Here is a 13345-nt window from a genome sequence, read left to right as displayed (position 1 = left end):
GTTTTGTTTTCATTTTTCTTTTTATAAATGAGTCTATGAAAAAAATTGGAAAGAATCTTTGAAAAGGTTGGAATAGTTAGAACCCATGCTGCTGTTTTCTTATGAGATAAAGCCTGTCTGTTCTCAGGATGGCAGAGGTAGTTTGTCATTTAGTCTGTGTTTCTTTAAATTCAAATGTAATACCAATGGTTAAAGTAAAATGTGGTTTTATATATCTTCATGTAAACATTGTTAAAATTTTAATATAATCTCTGATAGCAGTAAGAGAAAAAGTAAACCACTTTTGCTTTCAGAACTTTCTCAAAGATATCTATGGATTTGGGGTGGTAAAAAAACATGCAGCAAAGTGAGTATGTGCCTTCTGGCCCATGGACTTCACTCACAGTGTTATTGCCAAGGAAGCCGCCTCAGTAGTACTGCCCATCACAGGGCAGCCTTTCAAATACTTGGTGTTTGATTTGTAATTGCACTTTTTATTAACATTGTTATGGTCATTAAGTCATTAAAATGAATGTTGAGTCAGAAATTACCTCCCTATCTTTGTCTTCAGTTTTGGGCAAATGAATACTTCTCTAGGATTATTGCAAAAAACATTTACCAGTTCAACATTTTGAGACCGAAGGAGAAGTGAGATTAAGGTAAAATACACTAAGATAGGTTAAGATTTAGTCTGCCAGCTCCCTTGATGGAGTGAAATTGGTGGCAGATCATTGTCTTTCAGGGTGTTAGAAATGCAAAATGCTTGTTCCTCAGTGCCACAAAGAAATAGCACTGAAACATTAATTTTCTCAGCAAGGCAATTTTTACCTTCTGCAGAAAGGGTGCCTCTCACAGGTGGAACAATGGCAAGAGCACACCTGGACAGAGGAGGGGAAGGAGTTCTTATTCCTGACGCAGGTAGCCCCTACTGCTCTGTTGTTCCCCTATTTGCTAGGGTTGGACTGCACAGTCTAAGCTAATTCTGATTGACTATGTTGAAAAGAGCAGGAGTATAAGCCAGAGTGGCAGGGTGAGTAGTTTGGCGGGAAGGATGGTTAGAAACAGGTAACTAACGGTAACTTAGGTCAGAGCAGGTGACCAGGGTGACTCAGGTCAAAGCAGGTGACCGGGATGAGTCAGGACAGAGCAGGTGACCAGGGGAACAGATGTAAACTACTGATCAGAACTGGCAGGAAAGTTTTTTATTGAAACTAGAGGCAAGGCGGTGAAGAGAACCAGGAAGTTAAACTTTAAAATGGAGAATCAAAGAATAAGAGAGCTGAACATGCTGACATACTGATTATTTGAAGAGAAACTTGGCGTTCACTATATTTAACAAGGGACACATACTTCTTACAGAATGTCTCTTGTACCTATTTAGTAGGAAAAGGGCATGTTGGCCGTCACTGGCTGCAGAAAGCAGGAGCAACAGTACCTCACTTCTGGGAATTTAAGTCCAGCTCTTTAGAAAGATGGAGAGGAAAAAAAAAGAGAAATTAATAGTTTTATATCTTCCTGCTCATGCCAGGAAGTTTCTTCAACCTCTATGCCTCCCTTTTGACTTTTGGTTGATTGCTCAGTACTTTTCCCTTCTCCCACTCCCGCTACCTTCCTTCCTACTTAGAGAATGTGCTAGAAATCTGATCGGGTTTCCCAAAGCCCAGTCAGAACTGTGAATTCTTATTAACTCTAGGGTTGGTGCCACTGATCTGGCACCAAAACATCTTTCCAGTATAGTAATTAGAATGGTGTCTAAAGCCGTGGCTTAACGTTAAACTTGCATGTTTGAAGACATGAGTCGGGTGGAGGTTTGGGAGATAAGCTTCCCAGGGGTCACAAGTGACAAAATCCTCGTTGGAGAGTGTTAAGTGGTTGTGAGAGCTACACTTCTCCCATCAACCTTATTCCCTTATTTTGCCATTCCTTCTGTCCCCTACAGTTTTTTTTCTTTAGTGCAGCTTTAGATGAAGGGGTTGTTTAAAAACAAACAAACAAAAAAGGATTGAAATGTGTGCATGCCCTTGTGTAAACTGTAGGAGCTAGCAGAGTCATTAGGAATAATCTTGTTTGCAGTTTCTAGTGTTTTTTTTTTTTTACTAAGGAGCTTCTTTCTGATGTTAAATAACTTTGAAGTTCTCCACTCAGAAATCTTATCCTTTTGTCATCTTGTATTTGCAAGGAAATGATTAAGAAAAAAGCATGTTTTAAACCATGATATTGATAAAGACTGCCATACATATTAATATTTCATCCTAATACATTCTGTAATATTATTCAAAATAGACATAAATTGAGACCTTTTTTTCATTTAAAAAAGTGACCAAAGTTTTAAATTTGTTTAAATCAGTTGTGTAAGTAAAAGTAGGATTGGTTGATAATTAAATTCAAGTATGACATAAAGTGTTCGGTTTTCAGACAGAATTTATATTAAAATTATGTAGAGTGAAATTTGGCCATACATATGGCATCAGGTCATGACAACCTGATATTTTAAATTCTTACATTTTGCACATCTGAAAAGCAGCTGGCTTATTTTGGCCATTTTTTAGTTTGATTCTAACTGATAAAATAAGAGGTTTTCGGGCTGTGTTTCCCTGAAAGTGACATCTTGCAGAGGTAGTTTTCCTTTACTACTGATGAATGAAAGCCAAATTGGATATTGTCATCCCATTTTTTCCTGCTTAACATTGGATTTTGGAATTGCTGGAGATATCTTGATGTGCTATAGGAGGATTTTGCTCAGATAGAAACAATTTATGGTTGTGTTGAAAAGCATCTAGAGACAAATTTGCAGATTTTTAAAATCATTTTTTCCCACATTAACTTGTTATATTTCAACTTCAGTGTACTTTTTGCTTTTTGTCTTCAAAATAATCCACTGATAATTAAATACCAACAATACATTAAAACAGTGTATTAATAACATATTTTTAAACATGTAACAATTTAAACAAGTTAAAACTTTACAACAGTTAAAACCATTTTGGTGACAACTGAGTTCTGAACAGCCTGAGAGCTGAGGCAGGAGCATGCACATTTGATCACCTGTGCTTACTTGCTGTACTTCAGACAACCTCAAACTACTCTAGTCACAGGTGAAATTTTTGAAATAGTTTTTTTGAATATGGAATTTGTTTAAAAATAGAAAATGGAAGAGTCACCATTACTGCCTTTAGTGATGTGAACTTCCTGGGATGCCTTCATGAATCTCAGGGGCCAGGGGATGGTTCCCAAACATGGGATCTGTTCCAGTCTTTGTATTTTACAGATGGCAACTGACGCCCAGAATTTAAGCTGCTTACCCAAGGTCACACAGCTAGGTGACTGGAGAGGAGAATCCAGAACTGAAGCAATATCTTCTGTTACGCCCAACCTGGGTGCTCTTTATTGCCCAATTACATTTCAATGGCCTATCTTATAGCTGTATGTTTCGCTACCTAAGATGCATCTAATCAAATGGCTCCATGGGTTAATGATTGCTCTTTAATTGAACAGGTCGAATGGGAGCAGGAGAAAAAAAGAATGCCTGTAGTGTCCAGTACCGACGACCCTTTGGCTGTGCAGTTCTTAGCATCGCTGACCTACTAACAGGAGAGACAAAGGATGACCTCATTCTGAAAGTATACATGTAAGAAACATGCACGTGGTGATGGCTGGGGTGGGCACAGGGGTACATGTGGGTCCTACTTGGGTGAATGCTACTTTAGGTGGGTAGAGAAGAACAATGGGTGGTTTATGAGCCATTCCTCAAAAACCCAGTAATCTGTAGACTTGTTGCAAGTGAGCCTACAAGCCACAATTTGCCAGTCAGAGGAATTACTGAATTAAGAACCAATGAGTACAGACAGTTTACCAGTTAGGTAGACCGTCTACTATGTGGGATACCACCTTTGAATTTATAAACCTAGCACGTCTTTACCTTCAGACAGTCAATGTGTTCTTGGAAAGTGAAAGTACTTTTTGAAGTAAATTTATTAGAATTGGGGAAGGGAAGCCCAGATGACTTCCATCCTACTCTAGGTGTTAGTTTGCTGGGCCTGCCATAACAAAGTACCACAAACTGCATGGCTTAACCCATTTATGCCTGAGGTTGCAATTTTTTGAAATTTTTGCAATCCTATCTTGGCGATGACCTTGAGCAGTAGGATATAAATAACTCCACATGCTTAGCGTTCCAATAATGGAACACTAGGCATAAATAAAATTTTTTTTTTTTTTTTTTTTGAGAAGGAGTCTCGCTCTGTCGCCCAGGCTGGAGTGCAGTGGTGCGATCTCAGCTCACTGCAAGCTCCGCCTCCCGGGTTCACGCCATTCTCCTGCCCCAGCCTCCTGAGTAGCTGGGACTACAGGTGCCTGCCACCACACCCAGCTAATTTTTTGTATTTTTAGTAGAGACGGGGTTTCACCGTGTTAGCCAGGCTGGTCTCGATCTCCTGACCTTGTGATCCACCTGCCTCAGCCTCCCAAAGTGCTGGGATTACAGGCGTGAGCCACCATCCCCAGCCCATAAATAGATTTTAAACAATAGAAATGTGTTGTCTCACATTTCCCAGATGAAGATATTAGTATAGTTGGCTCCTTCTGAGGGCTGTGAGGGCAATCTGCTCCGTGCCTCTCTCCTGGCTTCCGGTGCTTTGCTGGCAGTCATTGGGGGATCCATGGCTTGTAGACGCGTCACTCTGATCTCTGCCTTCATCTTCACATGGTGTTCATGGCTTTCTCTGGGTCCAATCCCCCACCCCCCCCAACTTTTTTTTTTTTTTTTTTTTTTTTTTGAGACAGAGTCTCGCTCTGTCACCTAGGCTGGAGTGTAGTGGAGCAATCTCGGCTCACTGCAACCTCCGCCTCCCAGGTTCAAGAGATTTTCTGCCTCAGCCTCCTGAGTAGCTGGGATTACAGGCGCATGCCACCATGCCTGGCTACAAATTTCTCCTTTTTATAAAGATACAGTCATATTAGAGTGTGGTTCACCCTAATAACCTTCTTATATGATTATCTCTGTAAAGACGCTCTTTCAAATAAGGTCTTATTCTGAGGTACTGGGGGTTAGGACTTCAACGTTACCTTTGTTGGGGGATACAGTTTAACCCATGGTTCTCTGCTAAGACAGTTACTTGATATATTCCAAATCCTAAGTTAAATGATTTTTTTAAATGCACATGGGTTTGGCCCACACCACCATGCCACCTCCCCACGGGCTTGGACATTGAGGCCTAATATACAGCAACATCTTCAGAGCAGACTTATTAGGGTTTCCACACTCCTGGTTTGAGGACCACACCATTGGCTACCTCCATGAGTGAACTGGCTTTCGTATTCCATTCTGGAGGTTGTGTTAATATACCTAATATGTGCCAGTAGATTTTTCATAGGTGATGGTAACACAAGTGGCCCACTGCCTATGGGACATATACTTAAAATTGCCTTTTTGACCTCTGCTGCAGGGTTTCATGGATTTTTCTACTCTCCATCCAATGGGACCTATGTAACACATTTAATAATTCATTGACAAAGATTTATCTATAGTCTGTGGTTTAGGACCGGAAACTCTCTTCATCCCTCTTAAAAAGGAAAACACCTGTGATGTTGATGTTAAACTTGAAAACTTTTGGTGAAATTAGTGGGTGGTAAAAGTTGCTACTCTTTTTATCACATAGCAACCCTCAATTTCAGTGGTTAAGCTTAAATCCATGATACCCTTCTTTCCATACTTAACTGGTGGTCATAAAACGTAGTTTATTTGAAATGCTAATGACTGATAATAACCACCCTTTACTGTGTGCTTACTATGTGTGAGGAACTGTGTTAAGCACTTTGCATGTGTCGTATCCTTTTGTCCTCACAACAAACCCATGAAGCAGACAGACACTCCTACTCAGTTTTACTCATAGGGGAACGAGAGTTAAATAACTTGCCCCATGTTGCCTAGCTAATAAGAAAAGGAAGCAGATTTGAGGTCAGGACTGTCTTGCTCCAGCATCTGAGCTCTCCAGTTAATAATTTGTATTTTTCCAGGTGTTATTTCACACCATAGTCTAGTAAGGTGATGATGCTGCTGTTATGTGGCTTTTTAAGCATACTGAAATTCCTCACAAACACACTCTCATCATTTCTTAAAGTAGTCTTTCCAGGTGTGAGTAGCAAGTATTGTATTTATCCTGCCAGTGGGAAAACAGAGGGATGGACAGTCCCATCATCACCCTTTATTATGCAGCCAGCGGAATAAGACCTATGCATTCCAGCCCTGCCAATGGGAGACAGTCACACTCATGAAGACAAATTGTTCTGCTCTTTGTGTTTTTTTTTTATTGTCTGCTTTTCCGTAAGCATCAAATAAGGTTTTGGGTCATTCTTAATAGAAGATAAATTCCTGAAAAATGCCCATTCAGCAAATAGTGATGCTGTTTCAAGAGTAATACTAACCAGTCAAAACAGTCACTGTAGATTAGGAAGGAACTGTGAATTTAGTCAAACATGGGAAAGTGCCTGTTAGAAAAAATTGGGGAGAAATTTCTATTTGATAGGTGACTGAACCCCCAGCCCTTCTGGGACTCAAAGAACAGTAGCAAATGCCTGCCTGAGCCTGGAAGATACTTTAGTCACATACTTTAGGAGCTTTTGTTTGTTTGTTTGTTTGTTTTGAGTTTTGAGTTTTGTAGGTTAAAAGCATGAATTCTGGAATCACTTAACTATCTAATAGGAAGCAAGCCATCTTTCTTTCTTCCCCACTGGGCTGAAATAAGAAAACTGGAGGCAGAATGTGCTAAATGGCAGTTTGGTGTCTTACAACTAGACAGGTGGGATGGTTTCATTCCATCTTAATTTTCCAGCCCTCTTAAGATTCGGCGCTCATTTAGATATCCCACTGTTAATTGGCTCAAAAATCACCTCCATCATGTTCATCCTGCAAAATCCTGTGGCAATAAAATAAATAAAAATGTGAGCAAATAATTATGAATTATCTGCCTCAGACTTGATCACTAGGAAACAGAACCTGCACTGTGGGAGATTTTGATTGATAGTGTACAGAATCTTGATGTTCAGGCCTCTTGGGAGGATGCATTCATGGCTAATAAAGTAGTGAATTTACACATATGTTCAGATGAAGGAACTTTTCCCCAGCCAATCTGGGAGAGTAGTGGCAGTAAGGATGGATAGCAGAACCACATGCTTACAAATCATTATGAGTTACCAGGCAGAGGGACATCCATCCGTCCGTCCGTCCATCCATCCATCCATCCATCCATCCATCCATCCATCCATCCATTCATCCATTCATTCATTCATTCATACTACTGACAGTTTTTAAGCATCCACAGCATTCAAAGTACTAAAGGAAACTCAGATATCAGCCAGTCCTAGATCCAGTCCTCAAGAACCTTAACAGTCTCCCAGGTGAACTACACCATGTAAACAAAGATAACATGACCTAATGAGTGATAAAAGCTAAGAGAAAGAGGTACAGATTGCTGTGAAAAGACGGAGAGATGCCCCATGTGGAAGATCTGAAAGAGTAATTTTATTATTCTTTGGTAAATCCTGCCAGTCTTTTGCCAGTACAAGCTGTGTTAATGTCAATTTCATTTTGCTTAATTTGCTGCATTTTGATTCTGGACAAACCTGGTCATGTTACAGTAGGCAGAGACTTGCTAATGAGAACTAATTTACTGAGCATTTATTATATGCCAGGAATTACCCTAAGCCCATGTTAGTTTAAAGTTCTAGTATATTATCCGTGTTTCATAGGTGGGGAAATTAAGACAAGAGTAAATAAACTCACCTAAAGAACATAGCTTGGTTAATAGTGAGAATTTGAATCTGGGGAGTTGAACTCAGTTGGGGCTGCCTTCCCCTGTATACATTGTTCTCTGAGATTTCTGTCTGTTTTGGGGCCACTTGTAATCTGCGAAGTGTTATCCCAGCTGCTTCTGTCGTGAGGTAGGTGGTCAGGCATTACCAGATACGGACATTCTTGCTCATCCTGGGACAACCATGCTAAAACTGACAGTCAGTTGCAGCAGGTTGACGGGGACCTCAAGGAGGTACATTATAGTGGTTATAACGAAAAGGGCAGATGTACTATGAGGATCACTGCTTGATTGCATGCATCATTAAAGCTTAACAGAGTGTTAATGTTTTCATAGGTGTAACACAGAGAGTGAGTGGTACCAAATCCATGAGAACATCATCAAAAAGCTGAATGCACGTTATAACTTGACTGGCTCCAATGCAGGTGAGTGTATGGGCTGGCTGATTTTCCCTACACTTTTCGTTCCAAGCCCTTTTTTTTGTTTGTCTGTCTGGGAAGGAAATTATCAGCCCTTTGTTTTTCTGTCTATTCACTCCCTAACTTTAAAAATGCTCAATGAACATTCTGGTATGTCTTCCTATGCTATGATAGGGTTGTACTTATAACTCCCTATAAAAAATGTATTCTATTCTTGTTGAAACGAAAAAGATAATCTGAATTTGTTCTTTGGTACCAAGTCTTCATACTCCTAAGTTGTTATTGAAAACTAAAAATCAGCCAGGCACGGTGGCTCACGCCTGTAATCCCAGCACTTTGGGAGGCCGAGATTAGTGGATCACCTGAAGTCAGGAGTTCGAGACCAACCTGGCCAACACAGTGAAACCCCGTCTCTACTAAAAATACAAAATATTAGCTGGGCATGGTGGCAGGTGCCTGTAATCCCAGCTACTCAGGAGGTTGAGAAAGGAGAATTGCTTGAACCTGGGAGGCGGATGTTGCAGTGAGCTGAGATTGTGCCATTGCACTCCAGCCTGCGTGACACAGTAAGACTCTGTCTCAAAGAAAAGAAAAAAAAAGAAAGCTAAAAATCACATGACAAATATGATGCTTGGATTTGTGACTGTTCTGTGGAAATAAGTTTGATAAATAGCAATTTTTAGTGAGGTCCAATAAAAACATGCTTCGCGGCCGGGCGCAGTGGCTCACGCCTGTAATCCCAGCACTTTGGGAGGCCGAGGTGGGCGGATCACGAGGTCAGGAGATCGAGACCATCCTGGCTAACACGGTGAAACCTCATCTCTACTAAAAAAAAAAAAAAATACAAAAATTAGCCGGGCATGGTGGCAGCCACCTGTAGTCCCAGCTACTCCGGAGGCTGAGGCAGGAGAATGGCGTGAACCTGGAAGGCGGAGCTTGCAATGAGCCAAGGTCGCGCCACTGCACTGCAGCCCGGGTGACAGAGCAAGACACCGTCTAAAAAAAAAAACAAAAAACAACAACAAAAAAAATGCTTCACTGCCTATGGCTGGCTTTGAGCAGCAACATTATTGACAAACATACAGGTTCACACATTGAAGTTGGCTAAAAAAGAAAGTGATGCTGATTGCAGTGGCATGTGAAGAAAAATGTGTGTGTGCTTGTTCAGAGAGGAACTGAAATATATACCACTATAAGTCATATGAGGTACATAGTATTGTACTAGTAACATATAGTATATACTACATTATATAGCATATATAGATTGCATAGCATATATAATGACATCTTTAGGTTTGGTCAGTAGACAAAAACTTGGTGAATATTGTTTGTTCTTATCCACCATTCAGACCCACATTGAAGCAAAACAAAGTATGCAGTCATGTGCTTTAATCGACATAAAGAAACTTCAAATAAAGTAAGCTGTTTCTTGAACTGAATGTGTTGTTTTTTAAGACTGATTTTTAAAAACACCTTGAATATAGGTATTTTTGTTGCAGTCCAGATCACCTGGCAATTAGGGGAACCAGAATTTAAATTCAAACCGCCTTTCTTTTTTCAGAGCCTTGCACATCTTGCTAGACCAAACTGACCGCAAAGAGAAAATCACTGTAGACAGAGCTTTGTCATTCAGTTCAGTGAGAGCCATAAGTACCTCCAACTCACACATGTGGCAACGCTTCAGACTGTAATGAGTGGTGAGGTCAGTTTCCTCCTCCCTCTCCTAAGAGTTGGAGAGATAACTTGGGTTTTATTTGATGCAGATGGCCCTTTGCTTTGGACAAAGTCCTGCATCTACCACTAAACAAACAAGACACTTGGAGCACTTACTATTGAGGGCAGAGTCTCTAAAAGACTCACACGAGACAGGAGAAATGAAATACAACATGGAACTACTATGTATGCTTGTCTTCTCTTTTCCCACAAAACAATTATAATTCTCGGCTGGGTGCGGTGGCTCACGTCTGTAATCACAGCACTTTGGGAGACCAAGGCAGGTGGATCACAAGGTCAGGAGATTGAGACCATCCTGGCAAACATGGTGAAACACCCGTCTCTACTAAAAATACAAAAAATTAGCTGGGCGTGGTGGCGCGTGCCTGTAATCCCAGCTACTCCGGAGTCTGAGGCAGGAGAATCGCTTAAACCAGGGAGTCGGAGGTTGCAGTGAGCCAAGATCGCACCACTGCACTCCAGCCTGGCGACAGAGAGAGACTCCATCTCAAAAATATATATATATATATACACATATATATACATATATATACGTATATATGTATATATGTGTATATATATATATACGTATATATATGTATATATATGTGTATATATACGTATATATATACACACTTCTCCTGATTGTCCATGGATAAAATGGTTTAATTTCAATACTCCCTCAGTAAGATAGTAGAGCTGCTATTTGTTAGAGAACATGTCTTGTGGAATTCATTGGTAGACTTCCAGCCAAATCCAGTTCTACTCTAACTGTGGAACTGGTGTTTCTTGATACCAGTGACCGTCATTTTGTCATTAAATTTACCCTAGACCTGTGCTGTCCAATTCAGGAGGCAGCAGCCATATGTTGCTGTTGACAATTAGACATGAACCTAGTATACCACTAGAATTGAGATGTGCTGTAATTGTAAAGAACATACCGTATTTTGAAGACTTGGCCCAATAAGAAGAATGTAAAATATCCCATCAATAATTTTCATATTGATTACGTGTTGAAATGATAACATTTTGGATATATTGGGATAAATAATGTATGCTATTAAATTTTTTTCTTTTTTACTTTTTTGACATGGTTACTAGGGAAATTTAAATTTCATTCATGATTCGCATTATACTTCTGAGTCAGTGCTACTCCAGGTTCTGTTTAAAGGCTAGCATTTTTTTAAGTTCTTATGGATCACAAACAAATCCATTATGCCCTGCTCCTTTCTTTCTGCCTATTAACTGTGAATAGAAGAGTTGGTAACCATGGTGTATCTTGTTCTTTCTCCCTATGCGTCCTGTTACCTTAATTTGCTTGCATTTGCCCTCTGTATGGATAAACAAATACCAAATTAATCCTGACCTTCTGACTTTTCACATGTAGTCCCTGACCTTCCTACCATCATAGATGTGGTCTTGACTCACCATGATATGCTGAACTGTTGGCTACATGTCTTTCCCAACTCCTTTTCATCTCCCAGCCCTTTCCCACTTCAAATATGCCTCATGCAGGACAACATTCATCTGTTATTAGGTTGTTTGAATATATCATTGTCCAAACTCTGAGGTGATACCCAATTGCCTCTTGAATGTTGGTGAAGTTCCCAATGATAGGCTTTGATTTATATCTCCCGATAGACTCTAACATAAGTGATCCTGTATCCTTAAGGCCTGTGTTAAAGGTCAGGATTCCAGTTAAACCAAACCACAAATTTCCCTCTGCTTACAGACAGGAGTCATCTCTTAGAGAGTATAGTGTGGTATTTAAGAGCTTTTTCTCTGCAAGCAGGATGTCCTAGGTTTGAATCCTCTAAGGGATATTGGGAAGATTAAAAGAAAAAATGTATGCAAAGCACTTACCACAGGACATCATACATGGTGTGTGTTTAATGTTAGTTATTATTGTTTACCCACTTTAAAGCCACTAGCTGAAATATTCTATCCTTACCTCTTAAGTTGTCTGTTTTCATTGTCTCGAAATGGATCCTGATTTAATCTCCTTAATGAAGACTTTTAGAATAACACAATTGGATTATTGATATGTTGGATCATTGAACCGACCCCTTCTATACTTTGTTTCCTTCATCTCCTCTCCATTGATTTGATTGCTAATATCTCTTCCTGGTTTCTTTTAACTTAATTGTTGGCCTTCTGATTAACTTCAGGAAGGAAGGGAAGCACATTCTGTTTCCTTGGGCAGTTCCTCCCATGTTTAGATGTGTCCACATGTTCCATGTACTTTGTCAATTTTACTAGCTCCTTATTCTTACTGGAATCCTGAGTGAAACCCTACCAGATAGTGAGATCCAAACCACCCTTTTCCATGAGTCATACCTTTTCTGTTTACAGCCTTTGTACTGAAATGAAAAGCTACGTGTTGTAGCCTTTGCAAAGAATGAAAGAAACCATTGTACCATAAAGCCTTGTAAAAAGGTTTCCCCTTCCTTTGGCAGGATCCATTCCCATTTTGCAGCCTACTGTGATGCTCAGATTCCTAGGCAACCAAATGTATGCACTTTATACCTGGCTTCTGCTACAAAGCCCTGTCTGCTCCCCTATCCTTGTGACCTCAGCCCTTCTCTACCCTTCTCTCTTAACCCTGAGGCCCAGCCAGGCCCACGCAGCCTGCATCTATCTGCCTTCTGTTTCTCTGGTCTCTCTCTCTGATCCTTTCTAGCCTCTCTCAAGCTGAGGCAAACCCAGCGCTAAGCCTCTTCACTCTAATATTCTGCTCTAGAGAGTGGAAGCTCAGGAAGAAGCCTAAAAACTAATTTAAAGAAAAGCAAAACTTATACTCTTCCCACCAAAGCTTCCACCCTTCAGTCTAGGTAGATCATTGTTCTGTATCCCCTTGATCTATATCCTTGGTTGAGGAATGGAAGTTCTGTGGCCAGCAGATAGGGATTCCAGAGCTGTTCAGCTTCATTATTGAAAAGGAGGCACATTCATGGCTTACCTCAAGATAGTGGGGGAAGCAAGAGCACAAGAAATTGAAGAGGGAAATTAGGGTGCCCAATGTTTAAACTGTCACAACAGTTAGATAATGTTGACTTCCGCTGTTTTCTCTCTGGACCACAGAATTGTTTGTTAAATGGAAGCAGTGCAGTCAAACGTTTTCAAAAGAATTGAGTTCACTCTAAAAAGTACTGTTTTTCCCCACTTTCTCCTGCTATTCCTCAGTCACTGGCACTAAAAAAAGAGAAAAAAACGCAACTTTGAAATTGGTTTCGGAAACAAATTCTACCAGCTAATTTCCAGGCCCTTTATGCTTCATTGATATCCTCCTAGCTATTGGAGTTGTAATCTTGTCTGGTTAATAGATAAAGGGATTCACCAATTAACTGGGCTTTTTTCCCCTCTAACCTAAGACTTATGTTGCAAAGGTACATTAACCACTATCTTAGTTGAGTTTAGAAACTGGGA

General features: G+C 40.2%; 1 protein-coding gene across 7 annotated transcripts in view; it reads left to right on the top strand.

Moving 5' to 3' along the window:
* DOCK4 (dedicator of cytokinesis 4) overlaps positions 1-13345 on the top strand; it is a 471214-nt gene that overhangs the window by 254020 nt on the left and 203849 nt on the right. For all 7 annotated transcript variants that reach the window (XM_003811224.6, XM_008963612.4, XM_034964844.2 and 4 more), the window contains exons 11-12: positions 3475-3607; positions 8124-8212. In XM_003811224.6, the coding sequence (XP_003811272.2) occupies positions 3475-3607; positions 8124-8212 (222 nt within the window). The remainder of the gene's footprint in view (positions 1-3474; positions 3608-8123; positions 8213-13345) is intronic.

The sequence above is a fragment of the Pan paniscus genome, chromosome 6 (genome assembly GCF_029289425.2).
Source record: "Pan paniscus chromosome 6, NHGRI_mPanPan1-v2.0_pri, whole genome shotgun sequence".
NCBI classification, from domain to species: Eukaryota; Metazoa; Chordata; class Mammalia; order Primates; family Hominidae; genus Pan; species Pan paniscus.
Note: the sequence above shows the minus strand (reverse complement) of the source record. Positions and strands in the feature narration are given on the sequence as shown.